This window comes from Eurytemora carolleeae, unplaced genomic scaffold (assembly GCF_000591075.1).
Source record: "Eurytemora carolleeae unplaced genomic scaffold, Eaff_2.0 scaffold1353, whole genome shotgun sequence".
NCBI classification, from domain to species: Eukaryota; Metazoa; Arthropoda; class Copepoda; order Calanoida; family Temoridae; genus Eurytemora; species Eurytemora carolleeae.
In genome coordinates, this window is record NW_019402113.1 from 37,337 (window position 1) to 63,476 (window position 26,140).

Genomic DNA, 26,140 nt, shown 5'->3' on the forward strand with positions numbered 1-26,140 from the left:
AATAACTACTTATAACACTCTTATTAAGTTATAAAGCAATATTAGCATGTAATAACTACTTATAACACTCTTATTAAGTTATAAAGCAATATTAGCATGTAATAACTACTTATAACACTCTTATTAAGTTATAAAGTTTTCAAGCAGAAATTTTCTCTTTATTGAGAAGGTTCTAGCCTTTTAAGATTTAATTTTGTCCCGAGCTTTAGCCAGGGACAAAGTATAATTTTTTTACTATACGCTTTTCAAACTATTTAGTTGGCTGTGAGAATTCTGAAATGCTTTTATATAAGAAAAGTAGTTTGAAAATTGCAAACATGAAATGTGTACCTAAGATCTAGAACTCTTTTCCTAAATCAATTCTTGAGATAAAGTTTGGAATGTTTAATCACCTTCTTGAAGGGTTGTGGGTCTCTAGCAGGGGGAGGAGTATAGAAGGAATACTGGGGAGAACTGATCCGTCCAGCCGTATCCTAGATCATTATCATCATCATCATCTTCATAATCATCATCATCATCATCATCATCATCATCATCATCATCATCATCATCATCATCATCATCATCATCATCATCATCATCATCATCATCATCATCATCATCATCATCATCATCATCATCAACATCATCATCATCATCATCATCATTTAATCATCATCATCATAATTTCAGATCCCTGGTTTACCTGGTATGTTTTCCCACAAGCTGGACAGTTGTACAAAGAACTGGTTTGAAGAATATCTCCTTTGCTAAGCCTTAAACCAAACCATAACTGATAATTAATAATAATTTTCTTTGCTCATATATATGCTGCTGAAGAATGTCCAACATGAAACACAGTGTCCTGCAATAACCAATCTTAGTAAACAATAGATTTATGTTAAGAAGATTATAAGAATATATATTTGTATATTTGTATAACTGTTGACTATAGCTGGCCAAACGGCTGAACCGAATTGGCGGACAATTTTTGAGTGAACCCATGGGTACCCTGGGGGTTTAAACATGGGACAAAAAATAATTCTTAACAATATATAAAATTCCACGGGCAACGCCGGTCACTTCAGCTATAGTAATTAATATTTAAATTCATGTATTAATTATGTTGGTTTGTTTCCCTGATTCTTTGGCCTATTTCAGGCAGGGCTGCCTGGTTTTCAGGTAGGTCCGACCGAGGCAGGATAGTGTCGAGATATGTTCCCTAAAATATACATTTTTAAATTTTACATTTGTTAGGAAATCTTTCCATTCGAGCCCTTTCAGAACTACAAAGGTTTTATCCTGACTTTGTATGAAAGTTTCTTAAAATTAAATTTAAAATATTCCCTAAAATATACATTTTTAAATTTTACATTTGAAATATTTACATTCCTAGCCCTTTAAAGTTCCTGACTATAATAGACCTAAATGTCGTCCAATATGACCTGAAAATCTGGAATTGATATAAGAATCTATGTCTATCTATAGTACAGGGTTACCCACAAAGGATGAAACTTCTATGACGACCTAAAACTCGTTGAAACAACTATTTTGTCTCTGCATCAAATACAGTGTATTAGGCTGGTTCAAAGACGGTAGAATGTCATAAAGTATAGTTTTTTAATAGTCTAAAGCAGAATGTTAGGGTAGTAACGTGAGAAAGGCCCGAAAAAACCTTTGCAATCTGTTTTAAGATGAAGTTTATCTAACAAGATAATAAACTTATGCATTACTTACGATAAATTCTGTAAAAAAACGCAAGTTTTTGGTGATGGAAATACTTAAAAAGTCCTAAAACATTTTAAAATTATAGAAAAGACGACATTCTATGGCTTCTTTTTCAACCCAATTCAGGCGCCTGGTTTTGCGTATAAATTCCAATGCCTACTCTTTATATTACAAAGCTCCTTGGGCTGGTTCTTTTTTGGTTCGTTTTTTGTCTCTAGTTCCCTTCAGGTTTGTTTATTCTAAAAGTGTTTTTTACAATATGTAACATTTTACCGAGACAGAAATATCGTTTTCAACCGTTTTTCCATTTTTTTGGGGCTAAAAATATTGCAAATTTAATAAAAGCAAAATTTACCGGAATACAGTTTTGAACAAACACTGACTATAAGAATTTGTAAAAAAAAGAATTCTTTGAGATGCAAATAAGAAAAACAACTTATGAAATTCCGTACAGTCGTCGTTTCTCAATTATTATCCTTTGTAGATATCGCTACAGGTAATAAAAAACTACAGCTAAAGAAAAAGTGAAAAAATTTATTTTTTATTTTTGACGATTGATGATCCAACGACAATGGATTGACAACAGTCCTTCTGTAAGGATCTGTTTTTGCAGAATAGATTTTTTTTTACCATATTCATAACATATCTAAAAATAAATCAAATCACGTTGGATTTCTACCTAACTCAATATTTCGAATTCAAGATGAATATAATAAGTCAAAAATTTTTTGAAATATTTGCTTAATTAAATTGACACTCTTTTTTAGACAAAATACATTTTTTTGGTCAGAAAACCCTAAGATCTGAAACCCTTGAAAGGGAGCGTAGAGGAAAAATGAAAGGGGGTATAGGCTGAAAGCTAATCACTTTAGCTCTCGATCGCGACCCATGAAAGTCATATCTGGTGTTCCTATCTCGAGAAATTGATATACAACTTTGTCAAATTTATACGAAAATTAATATATATACAATTTTGTNCTATCTATCTATCTATCTATCTATCTATCTATCTATCTATCTATCTATCTATCTATCTATCTATCTATCTATCTATCTATCTATCTATCTATCTATCTATCTATCTATCTATCTATCTATCTATCTATCTATCTATCTATCTATCTATCTATCTATCTATCTATCTATCTATCTATCTATCTATCTATCTATCTATCTATCTATCTATCTATCTATCTATCTATCTATCTATCTATCTATCTATCTATCTATCTATCTATCTATCTATCTATCTATCTATCTATCTATCTATCTATCTATCTATCTATCTATCTATCTATCTATCTATCTATCTATCTATCTATCTATCTATCTATCTATCTATCTATCTATCTATCTATCTATCTATCTATCTATCTATCTATCTATCTATCTATCTATCTATCTATCTATCTTTCTTTCTATCTATCTATCTATCTATCTATCTATCTATCTATCTATCTATATATCTATCTTTCTATCAATCTATGGTGTTAGGTTCTTTCCCAAACTCATTTTCCTAAGGACTTCCCAAGTGACAATTTCCCAAGTGGCAACTTCCCAAAGGTTATACTTATGCTATTAGGCCTTCTAAGGCGCTGCAGGCTGCAACACACTTGTATGCGATTCCCTTAGCGCCTGATCCAATCTGGGTTTATTCATGTGTTTGTTGTCTATTCTGAACCAATAGAAATTGCATGGCAGTATCATCTATCTTTCTATCTATCTCATTATCCAATTAGAGAAAAATCCTTATATCCGAACTAAACAGTAAATTAAAATATTTACTTCTACTGCAACTATAGTGGCAATGGGGGGGGCGAGCTCTGCGACTATGATGGGCTAGGGGGCAGAGCGCTGCGGCTAAACCTGCTAGGGGCCGAGCGCTGCTGCTGGGACAGACTTGGGAAGGTGCCGCTTTGGAAAAGGCCTTTTGGAAAGTACCTAACATCTCTATCTATCTATCTATCTTCTACCTGTCTGGTCTAGTGTGCTCGTGCCAGAATCCAACCACATGCCCCAGCTCATGAACAACTATACCGAACTTGTCACAGTTCTTACCTAGAGTTATATTTTGAGTGAGAAACATAACATTCCGGAACAGGAAGACGACTTTTAGACTCAAGTTATGAATTTGAATAGTTCATTAAAAATGAGACTGAGCGTAAACAGATTCATTTCATGGAATAAGTGAATTAATAATTGTTACAAATGTTGTCTTTCTATGCCATACATGTAGCTGTTCGTTTTGAACTAAGAAATTAACTTTAATTTCAGCTAACGATCTCGCTAAGCGCGTTGTAAAGGCGTTGATGATGTATATACCAATGTTTTTTTTGCTGCCTTCGTTATATTGTTTATATAATTAATTATTTAAAACCACAAGAATTAACGAAATATGTTGTTTAAGGGTTTTTTACTTGTTTGTCCCAAAGGAGAATTAAGTTACTTAATATCCCGCTGATGTTAGGGGAATCAAGGGTAATATCGGCCAAAATGAGTAAAAATAATAATAATATATTAGAATAAGAATAATGAACAATTAATAAATTGGAAAGGAAAATTTAAAAAAAAACATCAAGGTACTAATGCAAGGAAAATTATTTCAGAGGTGTACGCATTTTTTGTACTGCAGTTACTGTCTGTGGGCGGAAAAGTAAACACAAGACGTATTCCACAGCCTAACATGGAATCCATTTTCACAAAAATAATCTATGAAATATTCTGATCATAGGAAACTATTATGTGAATTATCAAAACTATCAAAATTCAATGCTTTTAACCTCCTCGGATACTAAACGAACACTGATGAATCGATTCTTATTTACAAATTCCTCCCAGAGAGAACTGGTTTCATTATGTACGCAGAGTATACACAACCGCAATTAACTTTCCTGGCATTAGTACCTTAAGAAATATAATCTTTTTATATTGTAAAGCATAAGTAACTATATAATCAGTTATGATAATAATGTTTATGACATTAATGAAAGCAATAATGTTCACGGTATGATAATGATACTCATAATAATAACATCTTTTAATGTCAAAACAACAAAGTTCAGAAAATTACCTATATTAGTTATTCTATACTAATGACTACAAATATTGTTATTGACGAAGATGAAGATAAAGATGAAAATTTGCGTACATTTTCTTATTTAAGGGACTGACTAGTTAGGTCTGGTAGTTGAACGGAGAGTTCAAAATTAAAAATATCAGAATTCATTCATTCATTCATCCACATTAAACATTTTTACAATCTATGAATGCTACATAAGACCAAAAATTTGCTCTTTAAAAATCACAAGGAAGCGTCATTTGTTGTTTAGTAAGTTGAGGATCCATTTAATTTTGATGCGGATCCGGATCCTGGATCATCACTGGAAAAAATGGATCCGGATCCAAATCCGGATCCCGGTCATTTCTTAAAGATTTGCTGAATTTTTTAACAAAAAATAATTTTCAAATTTTTTGTTTTATTTTTTTCGCTTATTTTTATCCTAAAACTGAACCATTGAAAATGAGGAAATTTTTATAATCTTTTAGAAGTAAAAATGTTTTTTTTTTGCAAATATCAACCAAAAAGGTTGATATTTTTGGATCCAAATCCGTGGATCCGCATATCTTTGCGGATCTGGATCCGGATCCAGGAAGCCAAAATCTTGCGGATCCAACGGATCCGGATCCGGACCCTAAGCACTGAGTAAAAGGTTGATAAAATGTCCTTGAATTTCATTACAAACACGACAACACGACAGGACAAAGAAATTCATAAAGAATAAAGAATTTGATATAATGAAGAACAAAGAAGAAATTGTTTCTACAATTAATTTCATCACAAAGATCTATTGAGAAATATGTTTATAATTACCAAATTAGTTTATTTATAGAAGAATTTTTGTCACGTTTTTCGTCCAGGTTATTTCATAATTTCAAAAAATCGAATCTTAAAAGCAAGCCTTCAAAAGGATTCCTACTTGTGATTTTTAAAGTGCAAATTTTTTATCTTTTCCAGTAATTTATAAAAAAAATACTTTTTTTCTCTATAAAACTACACTCTCTGTTCAATTACTTTACCTAGCAGGTCACTCCCTTTAATTAAAGATTTATTAAAGTGTAGGAGTCTAAACCTTTCTGCAAAATTCTAATTAAGATTATAAATCAAGAAACATTTGGTAGAATTTCTTCTAAAATGATTTATGGGAATTAATCAATTAAGTTTTCTAATAAAGTTTGTGAGAATTATTACTCCCTCCCAGATATTGTTCTTGTTAATGAAGTAATGATTTATTATTTGATATATCTACTTGGGATTGTATATTCTGAGGGGAGGGGGGGGGGGGCAATAAACAATTGCCCCCACTCAAAGCTATTCTAGGCCTTGAAGTAGGGTTAAGATATAACACTAATGTAAATAGAGTTAGATTTGGTTAAACTGAAACATTTTGCACGTTCTCCTAAAATCTAATTTGGTGCTGGTATAAAAATAAAGAAATTCTAAATGAATGAAGGTACAGGGTGTCCCACGAAACACGACAGTTAGTAAATAGTTTTGAATATCTTCTTCCATATACTGCATTATATGTTAAAGACTTTTTGCAGTTTATTTTGTTGGAAAAAATCTTTACTCAAATATATTTTACTTTGAAATAAATTTTACTATAAAATGACTGCCTAACATTTAAAACTTTTCAACAACTGTTATGTTTTGCGGGACACCCTGTAAAACAATATAATTAATTAAAAAATGAAATTACCAATAGAAATAGCCTGAGGACCGTTCCCACGTTTCCCCACAAAAGAGCAGCAGCCACATGGCCTCTCTGTTTTAACCAATAATTAATAATCAAATATCAAATATATCAAGTATTCATGAAACTTTCATATTTAGGGCTACAAAAAATTGGAATGAAAATGTCAAACCAAGGAAAAATACCGTCAACACTTAAAGAATGACCCGATCACACAAATTTGCTTTAAGAATTGGTAAAACCACTGTGTCCGATTGTTCTGATCCATTGGAGATGATAATTTAATTGATTGATTGTATTCCTGTGAAGACGATCCAGTTTGGAATTTAGGGCTACAAAAAATTGGAATGAAAATGTCAAACCAAGGAAAAATACCGTCAACACTTAAAGAATGACCCGATCACACAAAGGAATTGAGTCTTTGACACAAACTCTGATTTTCTAATTCCTATATCTCTGCAACCCAGTGGCGTAGACCTTAGATATTTTAAAGTATGAATTCTCTTGCATCAAATTATCTTAGTTTGAAATATCAAAACATCAGGTTCCAAAGATAAATGGATTAGAAAATTTGAATTTGTGGCAAAGACTCAATTCCTTTGCTTTAAGAATCGGTAAAACCACTGTGTCCGATTGTTCTGATCCATTGGAGATGATAATTTAATTGATTGATTGTATTCCTGTGAAGACGATCCAGTTTGGATGCTCGGCAGTGCGCTCGACAAACTGAATACACGTGTAGTTCTCCCAGTGTCGCATAGCCTGCTTGAAGAGCGCCTGAAAATTAATCATTTATAGACATAAAAATTATTTTTTTTTTCTGTGAAATAATTTGTATTTAAAATATTGAGCGTTTTTTAGAATTAGATGGTGCCTTAAAAGTTTTAACAAATTGTTTTAAATTAAAAAATTCTTGTATTTTTGTCTTCATCTACAATTCTAAAGTTTAAACGCTTATGCCATAGGGTTATCCACAAAGGATGAGACTGTAAAGACGACTTGAAACTCTGGAAATGTTACAAATTTCAAGTTTTAATTACGTCTTCTGCCGTGAAAATATTCTTTCAACTGAATATTTAATGATTTGTCTAAAAAAGAATCAAGTTTACAGTCGCAGGGAATCATGATTTTTTTGGAAACATAAATATTAATTCCGTACAGTCGTCTCTAACCCTGTATCTTCGGTGGCTTTTAAGTTCTTAAGAAACTCTTAAGAAACACTAAGGATAATGAATTAAGTATGATATACTTTACTTAATCTTCTCCAAAAGTGTTTTGTTATAATTTTTAGATTTTGATGGGAAGTTATTGTTTGTATTTAGCCTAACCCAAGGCATATATTATATGTTGCAGGAATACCCACAAAGAATGAGACTTCAGAGACAACTGTATGGAATTTATTCTGATGTACCTTTTACATTCAAGGTTACCCGTATTCTTATACTATATTTTTTTAGGATCATTCAATAGATCCTCAGAGGAATATTTTTAAATCAAAATTAAACCTTCAAATCCCCAAAACTGAGACATTTTAGGTCGTTATTAAATTCTCATTCTTTGTGGGTAACCCTGTACGGTATAAAACATTGCTATGAATCATCTAAATAACACGCTTTCAAGTTTAAACTCAACAATTAAGAATAATTAATTAATTAATAATTAACCCTGTTTGAGCATGATTTCACGTTTAGACATTTTGATACATTAATATGAGTTCTAATCTAAATTTAGTTACTAAATCCAATTGTAGATTGAATTTGAATGAGCATATTCGAATATTAAAATCATTAATTTTCAATCCAATATAGTTTGGAATGCATAATTTACAAAACAGGCGAGATATACACAAATTAGTCAGAAATATATATTAAAGATAAAAATCTAAATATTGAATTTTGGAGAATAAAAATGAGTTTGTGGAGAAGAGGGGTTCAAAAGATTTAAAAATCCTGCAAATTCAAATCATTAATGTTTCTATTCCATTTCAAAGGGTTAAAACAGTTTTTTTTTCTATAAAAAATATACTACATACTTAAGGGTTTCTAGCAAAGAGGATATCAAATTACAGAGTTGCTCAATTTTAAAGTTCTTAGTTCCCTTAGATTCAGACTGATTGCTGTTTTTCATGTTCTTTATACAATTATTTGACAAGTTGCATCAATTTTTTAGAATGGGTCAACTGTTAAGTGTCGCAACGCTTTGGACTTAGATTTTGCCTCACAAACTCACTTTTACTTTTTGTGGCCCTAGATCTGTTTATTTTAGAACTTTCAAGTGCTTGTTTTTAGCTTTACGTTTTATTAGACAACATGTGTATCAAACATTTTGTGAGAGCTTGCAACCCTTAGAAGTTATAAATAAAAAAATAGTGGTATCAGAGTCTGTACATCATTATACTCTTTGAAAACATAATTCCAAGGTGCAAAGAAGTTGAGGTTAAAAACTAAATTGTTTTTGCATTTTTAAAATGGAAAACCTAGAATTTTCTAGTTTCTTCACAATCTTGAAATTGAGATTTTAAAATTTTCTATTTTCTTAAAAATGCCAAAAATTCTGAATTTAGAAGCGAAAATCATTGAAAAAAAATAATTTAAGGTTGAGAGATGGTTTTAAAATAGTAGCTTTTTTACATTTCAACATTTTTTTAAATATTTTTCTTCATGCCACCTGAATGTAATACTGAGAATAAAGATATAAAATTAAAAATAACGTTATTGTTTACAGAAGACAAGTTTTAAGGAAACAAAATTATAAAATACTAGGATAGAAAACCCGGCATTGTATGGAAAATAATTTCCTACAAAAAGTCATCCTACTCAAACAAAGAACCTTCCCGTGGTTTTCCAAGTTCCCCAATCAAAATTCGAGGCAAATCTGTGGTTCTACCGAGTAATCAAATTTTGAGGCAAATTGGTCATGGAGTTCATGAGTTTATTTGATCTAACAGAATTCATAGCTTAAGCTATCTAAGATCTATGACATTGGGTTGAAAGGAAGAGATTAGAAAATTTGAGTTTGTGACAAAGACTCAATTCTTTTCATAACATTTCATCAAACCGAACTGCACACATTTCAAGCATACAAATAATGCATCTATATAAATACGAGAGTTTCTTTGTCTGTTTGCTTGTTTCCAACCAACGTCGAAACGGCAGAACCGATCGGGCCCAAATTTCTTGTGGGACCTCACCTAATCCCAGGGTAGCTTTATGGTTGAATAGATTTTTAAAAACTTGCCATAAAAGTTCGATTTTTCAAAATTCACAAAAATATCGATAAAAAAGTAACAATTAAAAGTTACAAACGAAGATAGGCACGAAGTGCCATGGATGCCTAGTATACATATATTCACCTTATGTACACCACTGAAGTTAGAATCTATCTCGTATGGTATAACAGCGTAATCCCATATTCGCTCAGGTCTGTGGGAAACCAGCAGTAAAAATAATAACAACATTTAAATTTTTTAATCATAATTGATTAATGTTAATGTAATTTCTACTGATGCTTCGATATTTTAATTTTTCGTTTTAAGATGAACATGTCCGATTCACAATGGTACCTTGAAAGCTAAATTCGTTGATCGGCTTGAAAAATGTATAATTTTGATAAGTTCTCCATTGTTTCTGAACAGTTTTCAAAAACAAAAACATCGATATCTAAAGTCATACTTGATCAAAAAAAAGCTTTTTTGTGTACAATTGTCAATCATGCGTGCCGTTTCATTAATAGGTCACGTATTGCTTGCATGGTTTTAAAAGAAAAACGTTACAAAATGTGAGTGGTCCAAAGTTACGCGGAATGTTGGTCGTCTTTCCTCGTTTTTTACTAAAAAAAGAAGGAAAATGATATTATTAATTGGGTTCTTTAAGAAATCTGTATTTTAATGATCAAAATTTAGTTCTCTCAAATTTGAACAAAATATATCCTGTGTTGAGTATTAAATTGTCAATTTCCAATTTTACAATTTTAAAATTGACATTTTAAAATATAATATTTCCGCGGGAAAATTTAATGCTTTCCTGGCGGTTGCTGCTCTTTTATCTCTTCCACTCCTATCTTGGCTCAACATTTTTCCTTCTTTCATCTCCTTCTCTATTCTTTCCCGCCATTTTCGTCGTTTTTCAGCTTCGTCCTTCATTTTTTGTCCTCCAGCTTGCGGGGCTTGTCCTCGGAGTCTTGCCTTGTCCCATTCCATTCGTTCATTTCTTACGTCATTTTTACTCCGGTCTTTTCTCTTTCTCTTGTCATTTACGATTCTCTATACGGGATTCAGGGTTTTAAATATTTTCAGAAATGACATTATAGAGAATTGATGCATTTGTAAAACATTTTTCATTATTTACAATTCAATAAAAACACTATCTTCACAGTTTAAATTCTAACCCTCCATAAGGTTCTTTTTTTAATGCACCAATTTTTTTAGACAAAATACGAAGATTTACCAGTATTTTAATGAAGAAAACCTTATTAAAGAGGCAGACCGGCTATTTAAGGTAGTTAAACTGAGTATGCAGTGTTGTGGTCAAATTCTTTAGGATTCATGTATAAAACGTTTCCACGATGTATAATTACTGAGTTTGAGTGCATAGTCGACGTTCAAAATCATGAATTTGGGTGGCTACGTTTTAAGAATCGGTTTTTTTCAATTATTAAAGAACGACGACAAAAAATAAAGTAAAAATTATACGGTAAACTAATGTTTACTGACATATTTCTCAAAAGAAATTTGTCAATAAATCGAAGTCAGAATTAGTTATATTTCCTTTTTTAACTATTATATTTAATTTCTTATTTTCGAAGAATTTGTTCGCAGATTTCTTCAAATTCTTCAAATGTCGTCTTTTCAATAAAAATTCCAGAAAATCTGCAAAAAATCTTTGTGATTAAAGAGAGATTATAAAAACTAATAATTTAATAAGATTACTTATTTTCGATGATAAGAGTTAATTTCTATTTTCTTAAGCTATTCCTAAACAACTAATTAGTTTACTGTAGAATTTTGTTTACATTTTTTTGTCGTCGCGGTTATTTAATAATTTAAAAAAAAATTATGAAAACGCATCCACCCAAAACGTCGATTTTGAACGTCGACTTTTACAGATCTTTAAAACGTTTTATATGTCTGAAATGAATCCTAAAGAATTTGTCCACACCACTGCATACTCTGTTCAACTACCTTACATAGCCGGTTACTCCCTTTAAGTGAAATGAGTATGTGTGCACTGCACATTTGCTGTGGCCTGTGCTTCTTGTTCATTGAACTGTAAAAAATCATAATTTGTTCACTGTATCACCATGTATAATGTAAATAGCTGGAAGCAACGATTTTTAAGAAAAACTAATTTTGTTTTTACAATTTTCAATCGGAACAAAGTTGTTTTAAAAGTTAATCAAGCAGGGTATTGATATCAAATGAAAAAGTTCTATAATTGCGAATTTGTTGTGAATGGATAAATGGAAACTTCAAGGAAATTGCAAGTAATCTGAAGAAATTTGAACGGATAATATGTTTGAAAGAATGCATTTCTATCTAAATCTTTCAATGTTGTAAGAAAACTTTGATTCAATATTTGACTTTTGCTATAACAAACCTGAAAACGATGAAGTGATATTTTCGCCTCTTTTTATATAAAACTTTGCTAAGAACTTTGCTATTGCATGTAAGCTTGCGAATACAAATCGACTTGACCAGACTCTAAAATTCAGCTCAAAGCCCAACTTCTGGCCTGACACAAACTTCGGATAGAAGTAATATTTATTGCAAGTTAACACATCAAAGTGACGACAGGACAAAATTATACATCAACAAATCAATTAATTAATTAAGTAATTGATGTATTTTTCATAACTTGAATGGAATGCCCACCAATTTGAATCCTTACTTAATCAATAAAAATTTAAATCGGTGGTTCATAATTGAACCGGGTAGTACAGGAAGTTCAGCGCGGTAGCTCAAATTCATTAAATTCGATCCCAGGTTGCCAAGATAAGAGGGTTAGACTATCAGAATTTATGATGATATGGATCAGTCCTTCAAATTGTATTTTTGAGATTAAGTAGCTTTAACTTGTTCTTGTAAACTATAAATGCGCTCTATTGTTACAAAATTATTTTATCTGTTACAAAATTATTTTATCTGTTAAAAAATTATTTTATCTGTTACAAAATCTAAATTTATTCAAAATCTCAAAAAGCTTCTCTTTACATCGGATAAAAACCTTTAATAAAAAATGACGCTGCCCAATTATAAACGTTTTATCAGATTCCATCAAACGGGAGTTTGACGATAAAAACCTTTATTTTGTAATTCTAAATACTATAACCCTCCTCAACAAGAATGCATGATATCCATAATCTTTTCTTTAAAAATTGATTATCATTAAAACGACGATATCTTCAACATTATTGATTATATAACGGGGTTAAAGGTACCGCAGTGAATCAGGTAGAGCTCTTTAAATAAAAGGTCAATGGAAATTACCTTTGATATTTTAAAATTAGATTATTTGATCGGAGAGAATTCACATAGTTTGAAATATCTAAGGGTTTTACAACATCGGTTTTAGAGAAATAGGGATTAAAAAGAAGCGTTTATGCTGAAAACTCAGAGCTGAAAACTTAGAATGGTGGATATTGTGATTAATGCTTGATCCTCTCTTTTTCTTAATATCGAACCTAACCTATTCTTGTGTTTGTATCCTGAAAAGAGTATAAAATTCAACCAATCAGAGTCGTGTATGTGAAGTTGATAAATTTGAAATTTTGCGCGCCATTTAAGATTATATACAGAAACGGGAAGGACTCTCTAAATTTAAAAAACCGGTTTTTGATTTTTCTCTACTATATCCAAGAAAAAACGGTTTACAAAGAAAATCAAAAGTGTGTCCATTGGATACTCAGGTTAAGTAATTGGGATTAAGGATATCTTATTCTAAAGTTTTCAGCTCAGTTTCTTTAAGAGTTGCAATTATAGATACAACTGACGAAAAAAACATTAAAATTCCCTTGAAATAGTAAATATACCTTTGTTTCTGAAACTTAGACCTTCGATGTCGGATTCTAAAAAACAAAAATTTGTTAGAGGTTTAGAAAAATTTATTAGAGGTTTATACAAATTTATTAGAGGTTTATACAAATTTATTAAAGGTTTATACAAATTTATTTGTTGTACACAGAAAATAGTAGATTAAAATATTTTTAGATAAATCTAAATTGATGTTAATTATACCATAATCTTTTCTTTAAAAATTGATTATCATTAAAACGACGATATCTTCAACATTATTGATTATATAACGGGGTTAAAGGTACCGCAGTGAATCGGGTAGAGCTCTCTAAATAAAAGGTCAATGGAAATTTGATATTTTAAAATTAGATTATTTGATCGGAGAGAATTCATATAGTTTGAAATATCTAGGGGTTTTACAACATCGGTTCTAGAGATATAGGGATTAAAAAACAGCGTTTATGCTAAAAACTCAGTTTCTTTAAGAGTTTCGATTATAGATACAACTGACTTTTTATAATATTTGGGAAAAAAACATTAAAATTCCCTTGAAATAGTAAATATACCTTTGTTTCTGAAACTTAGACCTTCGATGTCGGATTCTAAAAAACAAAAATTTATTAGAGGTTTAGAAAAATTTATTTGTTGGACACAGAAAATAGTAGATTAAAATATTTTTAGATAAATCTAAATTGATGTTAATTATGTCCACCTATTTCAAAGTTTGTTCAACAATACCTTTGATTCTAACTCAATGGTATAATCAAATTTGAGAAGTCTAATCCAAATTTAAAAGTTTTCTTCCAGATTCTAGATTTATAAAAGAGAATAATTTTATAATTTTCTTTTATGTCTAAGAAAGTAGTAAATATTGCAAACTGCATGCCAGTCCACCATAGTTTCAGTAGAAGTAAATATTTCCATTTACTGATAGCGCCGATTTAAGGATTCATAACTCTAATTGGATAATGAGATAGATAGAAAGATAGATGTTACTTTTTCTATTGGTTCAGAATATACAACAAACACATCACTGAACCCTGATTGGATCAGGCGCTTATGGACGCGGCATTCAGAAGTGAGTCATGGGATGCCAGCCTAAAAGATTTAGTCCATGCTACATACTGAAATCTTCTTACTCCTAAATCTTTGCAACCTGATAGTGTAAACCTTTGATAATTTGAACTTAAATTATTGTTCTAACAGAATTCATAGTTTAAAATATCTAAGTTCTTCTAGACAGGATTGCAAAGATAAAGGGATTAGAAAATCAGAGTTTGTGACATAAATCCAAGTCTTTCACAGCATAAATTAAATGTTCTTCTTCCAAAACTGTTTTTTTTTACTTAAACATGTTTAATTTCATTATAACAGTGCTATAAAGTAATAATGGGACTGTTTATTGCATCATTAATTGCTAATAAGCAATGGCTTGTTGTTGAGCTTTTTATTTTCTGATTTATAATAGTTTGAACTATAAAGCCAAAGTGCATACTCCAAATAAAATCTATGCATTCCATGTATTACCTGTATNCAGTATTCCATGAATTCCATGTATTCCATGTATGCCATGTAATTCATGTATTCCGTGTAATTCATGTATTCCATGTATTCCATGAATTCCATGTATTCCATGTATTCCATGTATTCCATGTAATCCATGTATTCCATGTATTGTATTCCATGAATTCCATGTATTACATGTATTACATGTATTTCATGTATTACATGTATTCTATGTATTACATGTATTCCATGTATTACATGTATTCCATGTATTCCATGTATGTCACGTATGCCATGTATTCCCTGAATTCCATGTATTCCATGTATTCTATGCATTCCATGTAATCCACTTCTTTGTATTTGGAGTGAATCCGCAAATTACAATTATAAACTCTCTGTCAAGCAGATCCTTACTATGACACATCACTAATTACAATTGTTGTATAATAAAAGCAAATAATGAATTGCAAATAATTAATTAACAGCTGGCAAAATGAATACTTGACGATATAAATTAAAGTTAAAACAAGAAATCGTTCGGAAATTCGAACGATAAACTTCACACAGTCTTTGTCACAAACTCTGATTTTTAAATCCCTAAAATCAGTGCAACCCAATGTCGTAGATCTCAGAACTATGACTATATGTTAGATTAAATAATCTAAAGTTTAAGTATCAAAGGTGTAACCTTCAGGTTGCAAAGGGATTAGAAAATTCGAGTTTGTAGCAAAGGCTCAAACTCTTTAGATGTAGCATTTTGTTCATAATTTCGAAGAACAAATTCTTTATCTTAAAGGAGTTACTGGCAATGTATGGTAGTTGAACTGAGAATGTATTACCATACATTGCCAGTCACTCCCTTTAAAGTGCATTCGGAAGTTTGAGATTAAGAGTTAAATGTTAGGTTTTTCTTCTGTTTATAAAATAAAAATATAAGTTTGTAAAAAGCATAATATGCGCATCTAATTCCCTCAATGTACAGGGTGTCCCAATAAACATGGGAATTCTGTGAAGATTTCTATATCGTCTTTGTAAATAATTTTTTATTTGAAAGGAAAGCTCTTATCCGCGTAAGATATTTCGACGGTTAGAGTTAAGAATTTGTTTGTTTATTTTTTGATTGCATACTATTGAACTTATTAACTTGAACTGTTTATCTTGCAGAAATTATTAATTCCCATGTTTATTGGGCCAGTGTGTATAATGTATTATGTGTATAATGTATAATGTTTAATGTATAATGTAAATATGATGTATCTAATATTCATAAATCATATTCCTCCGATTTTTGGTTTGATCTGCAGCATCAGCAGCTGTTATAAATAATATTAATATGGGAATATCGTAGTATTATATCAATATAATAAAGACGACTTTCGAATTAAATTTCGATTTAGATCAAGTTTGTAAACAGCATGGATACACAAAATAATGAAACAAAAAGAAGCTGTCAATAAAAAACGCTTCTATTTAATTACCTGTAAACTAGATATTCGAAAAAAAGCTTGGTCACAATTAATACCGTACATTAAATAATTAACTGTAAGCGTAATTTCAAACGATCCTCCATGCAAAAATTGCAATACCCGATTTATGACGTTATTACCCTTGAAAGAGTACATTGCAAAGATATATGGGATTAGACAATTTGAGTCTGTGGCAAAAACTCAGCTACTTTTGTATAAACCGAGAAGAAAATGTGATGACAGTAGGGAAAAGTTTTTATCAATTTAGTTTTGTATTTGTATTTCAATATTATACCTGGCGAGGGATTTACTTTTGTTTCTTCGTCGAAGATTTTCCTTCGAAACATCATCATTAGTCTTCACATCTTCAGAAGCAGCCTCTGAAGCGTTCGCAGCCTCCAAAACGGTTCCATCCTCAAAACTTTTAACAACCTCAATCGTTGGACCAGCATTAGATGTTAACTCAGTTTTCCATAATTGAATCTTATTCTTTAGATTCTGGTTTTCAAATTCACAATCCTGGCCTCGATTCACTTCTTTGGCATATTTGGTCTTGTGACCAGCCTCGGGAGGCTGAACTTGAAGATTATCTTCATGAGGCTCAAATTGACCTGGAACAGCCTCCTTCCCGTTAATTTCTTGAACTTGCACCTCTTTTTGAGCTTCTGCATGACTTTTTCTCTGTTTTTCAAATTGTTTTTGCTCTTTAATGTGTTTTTCTTCTTGAACCTGTTTTTGAACAAGAACGTCCTCTAGGGCTTGTAACGTCTTCTTGTCAGAATGGCCTTGAACAAGTTTTTGGTCTTGAACATGGTTTTGGCCTTGAACATGGTTTTTATCTTGAACATGGTTTTCATCTTGCACATCGTTTTTATCTTGAACATGGTTTTCATCTTGAACATTGTTTTTATCTTGAACATGGTTTTCATCTTGAACATTGCTTTTATCTTGAACATGATTTTCATCTTGAACCTGTTTAGGTTGCCGGCCTTGGTTGGATCCTTTTAGTATTAATGCGTCCTCTGGTGCCACCTAGAAAAGAATCATAAATGTCAGTCCTTCAAAATTGGTCTTTTATGTTATTTTATTATGATTTGTATTTTAATCACTTTTGTCATTATGTGCGTAAATTAGTTAATAACAATTCTTGAAATCAGGCAAATTCAAGATTCTTGATAATTTTTTTCAACTTTTAAGGAAGGGGGGAAGAGGGATTATTAATATTAATGTGATATAGGTAAGGATTATTTTTACGAGGAAGGGAGTGATTATTACTGCAAGGGATGTAAGAATTATTTATGCGAGGGAGGGAGGGTTTACAACTTCTAGGGAGGGAGGAATTATAACTGAGGCTCTGAGGCAAATGTTTCACTTACTTTGTATCCTGCTGAGTTGGTTGGAGTATATGGATGAGGGAGGGGGGAATTATTGCTGCGAGGAAGGGAGGGACTTTTACTGCTCGGCGGTGAAGATTTAATTTTTTGTATCTCCGCTACAAACTGTGAACTGGACTTGGTACTGTTACTCCGACTTTTATACCTAAAATAAAATAAAATAGTTTGTAAATCATGAAAACACCTGATCATGCGCCACAACCTCTGATTTCATAATATTAATGTGTATGCAAATTATCTTCAAATTATCAACGGTTTTTACCATTAATTTGCATAGATATATAGATAAGAGATCAAATTTTGATGTAATTTATAAGAGCTTTATCAGCATGCTTTTCTATGAATTTAACTAACAATCGTTTTGTTATTATTATTAAAACAGTGTATTTAGTTTACAGGGGGCGGAAATGACATGTATGTGTACCAAAAAAGTGTGTGCAAGTAATAACGAACCGAATGCGTGTACTGCAGGTATATACAGTACATAAGAATCTCGGTCTTTGTACAGTCTAGGAGAGTACATATGTTTATTGTTAATTGTTTACTTAAAAATAAGTTTAATATAAATGTAATATATTATTTATATATCTCAGTTAACACTATAAGCCAATTTTCAAGCTTAATTATGATTGACGACATTGTACTGCAATTTCCTGAACTAAAGTCATGTTGTGTGTCTGAACCAAAAGAGTGTGCGTGTGTAATAACGAACTCGTCTGCAAAACAGTGCGGCTGACTTTCTCATGCCAGACCAGCGCCATTTCCCTTCCCTTTATTCTTATTCCCTGTGTATTTCTCTTTAGGAATAATAGCCAGAGACTGTGAAATTCAATATTTAAGAAATAAAAAGTCATAGAAAGGAAATACTGGGCCCTCGGGACATTCTCCACCCATTGCAAGAGTAAATTATACTGCTTTTTTAAATCAGTATAAAAATATACGATAAATTATTAATTTCATTATTATTTAATGAGAAAATGTACTGTAAGTTAATAAAAGATTTTGTATGTTTGAGAAGCAAGAATAAAATCGTTTTTTTTGCTAAAAAGAAAATGAAACGTTCACACAAATCTTTCCTTTGTGGTATATAAAACAAATTGTGTTGAAGCTGCATTTGAATTTCCGAGCCGGGTCAACCTTTCCGGTCCCAGTTTTTACTGTATTGCCCAGACATTGGGTAAATGAAGCAGACACTCAGTAGGACTAGCCGGTGCAACAAGGTTTTTGTTGTTAGCTGACAAACCGTTAATATATAAAAACGTATATTTCGTTAACGAGAATTTTTAACGGGTCCTTGTAGTAAACTTCAAAAAAGCGAGACATTTTTTAAAAATTCTTCTCTCCTCAAAGTTAATGCTTGCAGCAATATTTGTATCTCATGAAAAATTTTAAACTTCTCAACTTTGGAAATTGTAAACAATGAATAAGTTTTCGGGAAAAATATGAAAATCACAAGAACTTGGTTGTTTCCCCCCTAACTAGACTCTTCAGAGTAAAATCTCAATCAATCGAAATTCTATTCATGGCAAAAAAACTTTTTTCTATATGATGTCTTAAAACACATTGAGTGGTATCAAAAAAATCTTTCCAATTTTAATATTATTAAATGATTCCGTTTGCTTGTTTATACAAATAGCGCGACTACTATATTTGTATTAGTAAATGTGCACATTTTTATTATGAAAATGACGGAGGTATTGGAAATCTATAAAATAATATATTATATTGAATAAATTTAAACTGGAACAAAAATCTTCATATCCCCGTCAATATTGAAGGTAACAAATTTATTGCACTTCATTTGGAAAATCCCAAGATTAAGAGAATATGATATTTACAGTTTCAGAGTATATAAAGCACGGCCCGATTGTGCTATTTTTGTCTGACATATTTTTTTTTGCATAATTTTAAGTTGAAAAGTGAAGAAGTTTTGTCTGCCGAATTTAGGCCGTTATAGGGTTAAAGACTATTAAAATACTTAATTTTCAAGTCTATCATTTTAAATTACGTTTACAGACCTTTTAAGTTTAATCAATGAAGTTGTGTATTGGAAAATAATATTTTTTTCTGCAATTGACAAAATTCGATTTCTTAATTTAATAAGGAAACTCTACTGCAAATATAAAGATATTTGTGTGCGTGGGCAACATAGAGTGCAGGGGTGAAGTACAACTTTAAAGAAACAGATGAAGGGGAGGGATGCCATTCTTTCTGAAAAATAGATATCTTAGGATTGATTGTCTCTCTGTCTCTTCCAATACCTTGGACACATTTCTTACAGCTCTTGGACATAAAGTTTACTGGTAGATTTTATAAGGGAGTATAACGGGAAAGGAAACTTCATCATTCAGAAAACGTTTTTTTATAAAAGTTAGAATTTACAATATGAACTCTAGATTTGAGAGCTAAGAGGCACAACCTGTTTGTTTTAATTAAAAAATAATATTTTTAAAAATCTGTATTGTAGAACTTACATATAAAACTAAAATTTGAACGATCGCTATAGAATTCAATTCTGAATTCGCCCAATTCCCCTTTTTAAGATTTTGTTTAACAACTAGATAACTCACCCATCTCTTCCAACTCTTGGTTCACTGATTGTGTCACGAATTATTTTACCTTGCAAGGATCCATATCAATATCCGGGCTAATTTTTCCAGGCGGGATTACTAAGTTCAACAGATCCTCCATACTAGAGTTCATTGAGTACATATAGAGGAATCTTTTAAATTATATTTACTGTACATTGAACCAAGAGTCCATGGGGTCTATGCATTTGCGTAGATTTTAATTTTGAAAAATCAGAAAACAAAAAAAAATGCAAAGAAATCACATGAAATTATATTTCGTATCAATAATATTGGACATTGGTATCTACAAAACTTCCTGACCCCATTCATGAAACCGGGTTTCTGAAACTGGGTTTCATTTCGATTCTCTGTTTTAAGTTTCGGGCTCTAGGTTATCAGCTTTTTTAATATTCTTTTATGACCCATTATCCTACATCTAGAACTAGTTTTAGAGAGAAATTAGTCAAAAATTATTGCGTTCAGGGACTGAAGAAGTAATTTCAAGTGACCTTCAATTTACAGCGTGGAATGTCTGATTTGCAACGGTACCCTTTAAAGCTTTGTCTGATCAAGAATGATATCTTAGTTTTTGCTGCAAATTGATTTTTTTTTTTTTTTAAAGTGACTTTAAGATTTATGCAGCAGAGACAACGGAGGAGATTGTCAGAATTAAGAATATTCAAGTTAGAAAACGACTATGTCTTACATTATAAATCCAGGATACCCTATTGGTGGGTCACTTTAAATTACAGTCTTTGTAAATAATAAAATTTTATCATATAAATATCTACATTTTAGACTTTCTCCAGTTTATGAAATGGAATGGATTAGAGTGATCGCTCTTAAGTTAAAGATACGTATTGCAAAAAAATGAGTTTTTACCACAAGCTCAAATTTTCTAATCCCTCTGTATCTTTGCAACTTGACTGTGTAAACCTTTTATATTTTAAACTCAGACTATTTCATCTAACAGAATTTATAGTTTGAAATATCAGAGGTCATACAACATAAAGATGCAAAAATAGGGATTAGAAAATCAGAGTTTGTGGCAGAAACTCAATTCCTTTGTTTATATTGTGTGATCGCGTTATTTAATGAGAAAAAAATCGTAATAAGGGATTAGAAGACATTCCACATTATTTGAACCGACTAAAAAACGTTCGTTGTCTCAAAAAGAGTGGATTAGGATTCATGAACACTCAGATCCCGAAACAGGATATTGTATGATACAATATCCTGTTTCGGGATCTAAGCAGCAATTGTATGAAACACAGAATCGGAAATTAAGAAGAAGGTAGATTGATAACCGGAACACTGTAGAATAGGAAGACGACATTAAAGCAATACTGAAGTGCATTTGATGTTGTTACCCAGCAAATATCTTTACTAGTGAGTTATTAAATCACTTATTTAGTAACATGGGTCTGTTTACACTGCACATTTTCTGTGCCTCATATTCATTGGAGTATTTTAAGTCAAAACTGGAGTCCAAAAGTCGAATTTTTATTCCAGAGATTTCTGGTTAACACTGTAAGAATGGAACAGATGCCAATGTTTTTTTAGTGAAAAAAAATGTTTTTCTGTTTAGATTAAATTTTTTTTCTTTACTTTTAATTTTTGATTTTTAAAATCTAGTTAAATGCAGAATGTCAATCTTAAAAAAACATGATTGCGAGAAATTCAGAAAAATAAAAAATGAATGAAATCCAAATGTTTTCTTTGACCTATTCCCCTAGAACTGCTGAGGTTCATTTTTAAACCATAACATTTTTTATAAGTTTTTAAGAAGAATATGAAATTTTTAACCTTTTCAAATTGGCATGTTTGATAATTTTGTTTTCATTGCACTATGCTAAATTTGTACGCTGACCAAAACGAATTTTTAGAACGATAATAAAAACGTTTTTATAAATTATTTTATAAAATCGTTTTGGTTAATACAAATACGTATAATAATTTGGAATACATTTAAGAAAAGAAAACTTATTGAGACTACAATTCTGCATTGCGATAAATAACTCAGATTCTTGTGGTGCACGTTTAAAGTCAAACAAACCTTAAATGTTGAAAAACGATGTTTAAATTAATTAATTAAATTAAATGTTTAAAAACACTGCCTATCTCTTGAACTAGATGTTTAACGATGCCTATATCTAGAACTAGATGTTTAACGATACCTATCTCTAGAACTAGATGTTTTTAACGATGCCTATCTCTAGAACTAGATGTTTAACGATGCCTTTCTCTAGAACTAGCTGTTTAACGATGCCTATTTCTAGAAATAGATTTTAAACGATGTCTATCTATTGAACTAGATTTTTAACGATGCCTATCTCTAGAACTAGATGTTTAACGATGCCTATCTCTAGAACTAGATGTTTAACAATGCCTATCTCTAAAACTAGATATTTAACGATACCTATATCTAGAAATAGATGTTAAACAATGCCTATCTCTAGAACTAGATGTTTACCGATGCCCATCTCTAGAACTAGATGTTTAACAATGCCTATCTCTATAACTAGATATTTAACGATACCTATATCTAGAACTAGATGTTTAACGATACCTATATCTAGAACTATATGTTTAACGATGCCTATCTCTAGAACTATATGTTTAATGATGCCTATCTCTAGAACTAGATGTTTAACAATGCCTATCTATAGAACTAGATGTTTAACGATACCTTTCTCTAGAACTAGATGTTTAATGATGCCTTTTTCTAGAACTAGATGTTTAACAATGCCTATCAATAGAACTAGATGTTTAACGATGCCTATCTCTATAACTAGATGTTTAACGATACCTATCTCTAGAACTAGATGTTTAATGATGCCTATCTCTAGAACTAGATGTTTAACAATGCCTATCTCTAGAACTAGATGTTTAATGATGCCTCTCTCTAGAACTAGATGTTTAACAATGCCTATCTATAGACCAAGATGTTTAACGCTTTTCTAATCTTAGCTTTACAACCATTCAGATAAAGCTTCTAGTAATTACGTTTCTAGAAATCACATATTTACCAGCAATTCTTCATGGTTACCCACAATGGATGAGACTGTAAAGACGACTTGAAACTATTAAAATTAGATAATTCCGAGGTTAAATTAAGTCTTCTGCCTCAAATACAATATTTTTATTACTTAATCTATGATTGGACAAAGAGAGAAACAAGTTTCAAGTGACAACAGGAAACCATAAAGATAAGGAAACATACAATTTATCAATTATGTATAATCGTCTCTAAATCTTTAATTTTTGTGGGTAACCCTGTCCATGAACTGGGTTAAACGTAGAATAGAATTAAGGTTAGACAAAGTGCAATACAGTTCAAAAGATCTAACAAACTTTAACAATGAATTTTAAGAAGAAAAACTTCGCGGGAAAAAGTCAAAGTTTTGAAAAGTTAGTGTTTACAAAACATAGGAAATAACTCAAAATAATTAAGTTTCAGAGAAACCTAAAAAGAATGATTTACAAGGTATAAAAATATATAAGGTAGTCTGGTTAGGCTCATCATGGTTTCAAGGATCAGAACTCTCCAGATCATAGATATATATGGGCATTTCCAAAATGGTCTACCATTTTTTCACTTCCAAAATTGACGGAGATATCAGGAAATTAAAGATAATTCCAGTTAATTAAAAATCAACAAAACTGTTCAAATGTTTAATAGCTCCGTCCATTTTAAAGATACAAAGAGGGTAGACCGCATTTTGGAAAGCTCATCAGACGTTCAATCTTTTCTTAATGCGATTTATGTCATTTATCAATTATCAGAAGTGAAAGACGATATTCAAGTTCGTCTCTTAATTCCCATGTTAATTGGGACACTCTGTAGGGTAGAAAATTAAAAGGAATGATATAATTCATAGAAATATATAGATTTTAATGTAGCGTAAGGTTATGAAGTCCAATTAACAAAGAACATTCACTTTATGAATCATGGAAAATATCAAGGTTATAATGCAAGGAAAGTTATTTTAATGGTGTACTGCAGAGTACTGTCTCTTGGCGGTAATGTAAACACAAGACATATATCGAAGCCTGACATGGGATCCATCTTTCACATAATTAACCAATGAAATATTCTGGTCACAGGAATCTATTATGTGAATTATCAAAATTATCAAAATTTAATGCTTTTAACCTCCTCGGATACTAAACGAACACTGATGCATTTATTCTTGTTTACAAATTCCGTCCAGAGCCCAAAACTTAAGACAGTGTATCGTTATGAAAACCAGTTTTGAAACTCTTTCTCGGGTTTCACGAATGGGATTAGGCAGGTTTGTAGATATCAATATTTTTGTTATAAAAAATTATTTTACTTAGTTTCTTCATCTTTCCAAATCTCTTAAATCAAAATCTACACAAATGCTAAGACCCAAAAAAGGAAACTCGGGAGTTTCGTTTAACGATACTCTTTTAAATTTTGGACTCAAAGAGAACTGGTTTCAATATGTACGTAGAGTATACGCAACTGCAATTAACTTTCCTTGCATTATAACCTTGGAATTACCTATATGGTGAGTGATATCTTCGTCCAAGTAAAGATTCTTCCTCCACGGGGGTCGTCTTTGTAAATTCACTAACATTTGCGGCATTTTCAAAAACTACAGTTTCCTTAGAAGGTTGAAACTCCTCATGTGAAACATATTGTGTCGTGACAGAATTAATAGAATATATTCCATCCCGATCCAAAAGGATTTTATTCTGTCCGGGAGAATGTTGGAACACTTTTTCCTGAGAAATAATTTGTAGGATAGGTTTAGGAGTTAGCAGAGTCTCCAGGCTAGGATTAACGTCTACTGGGACGGGTTTCGTAGTTTCTTCCTGCTCACTGTGCCCTAGGACAGGTTTACGAATATCAAGGCCCTGGACTCCAAACTGAAGTTGGGGTTGAGTGAGACACACTAGGATGAGGAATATCATCCTGTCTCTGCTCCGGGTCCTGAGAAACACTGGAGTTGATCTTAGTCCTGCTCCGGGCTCTGAGAAACACTGGAGTTGATCCTACTCCTAGTCTAGTCCTTACTAGGCTACGCTCTCTACCTATTTCTAGTAGTAGTCTAGACTCCGCGTCTCTAGGGAACACATGTTTCTATTTCTAGGTCCAGGATACAGCTGTTGACCCTTCTGTAGCTGAGCCAGGGAGAAATATTCTTCATCAAACCTAAAAACTAATATTATGCACCGGCTGTACTTCATAACCTCCCTGGCCCGGATTTCCCTTCTGAATCTGAACTGGGAATTAAAACTGAACAAGTTTATTAGCTAACTATACACACATGTGCATCCTGCAGTTTAAAACTACATAACTATTTTATACTGATTTTTATTTTTATTTTATAGTTTTTGCAAAATCATATTTTCTTTGATAAGATAACCTTTCGTGTGAAGAAGAAAAAAATATCAATATCTTAAAGGTTCATGAAACTAATCATAACTTTTTTAGTTTCCACGTTTGTCTGGTCCCTCTTGAATTTGTAAAAACAACTTATAAAAATGAAAATCTATTAAATAACTATTTATCTCTTCATTACAGGGAGGCATTAGGGATGCAATAAATATAGGAGGGAATATTACATTGCCGGGGATTCCCAAGATCTTGTTGGGTCCTAAAGCATCACGGGCATATATACCCTCCTATATTTTCCTTATTGCCTCACTTGAATGAAGATATGTGCAATTTTTTCAACTTTTTATCAAATGTATGGAGATTTCTCCA

General features: G+C 31.4%; 2 protein-coding genes across 2 annotated transcripts in view; both read right to left on the reverse strand.

Annotated features, from left to right (window-relative positions):
• The window catches only part of LOC111717888 (tolloid-like protein 1), a 43,235-nt gene extending 32,517 nt beyond the window's left edge, over positions 1–10,718 (reverse strand). The window contains exons 1-8 of the mRNA XM_023493349.1: positions 10,481–10,718; positions 9,811–9,880; positions 7,139–7,235; positions 6,465–6,530; positions 3,680–3,765; positions 1,119–1,201; positions 686–755; positions 393–473 (exon numbers count right to left, since the gene is read on the reverse strand). Of these exons, the coding sequence (XP_023349117.1) occupies positions 393–473; positions 686–755; positions 1,119–1,201; positions 3,680–3,765; positions 6,465–6,530; positions 7,139–7,235; positions 9,811–9,880; positions 10,481–10,656 (729 nt within the window). The 5' untranslated portion in view covers positions 10,657–10,718. The remainder of the gene's footprint in view (positions 1–392; positions 474–685; positions 756–1,118; positions 1,202–3,679; positions 3,766–6,464; positions 6,531–7,138; positions 7,236–9,810; positions 9,881–10,480) is intronic.
• A 3,031-nt stretch (positions 10,719–13,749) lies between these two features.
• LOC111717890 (uncharacterized) lies at positions 13,750–25,344 on the reverse strand. The gene is made up of 7 exons (XM_023493351.1): positions 24,932–25,344; positions 20,838–20,845; positions 20,404–20,452; positions 17,816–17,978; positions 16,735–17,471; positions 14,034–14,069; positions 13,750–13,795 (listed from the first exon to the last, which is right to left on the reverse strand). Exons 1-7 carry the CDS (start codon positions 25,342–25,344, stop codon positions 13,750–13,752), a joined length of 1,452 nt encoding a protein of 483 aa, XP_023349119.1.
• Between the last annotated feature and the right edge of the window lie 796 nt (positions 25,345–26,140).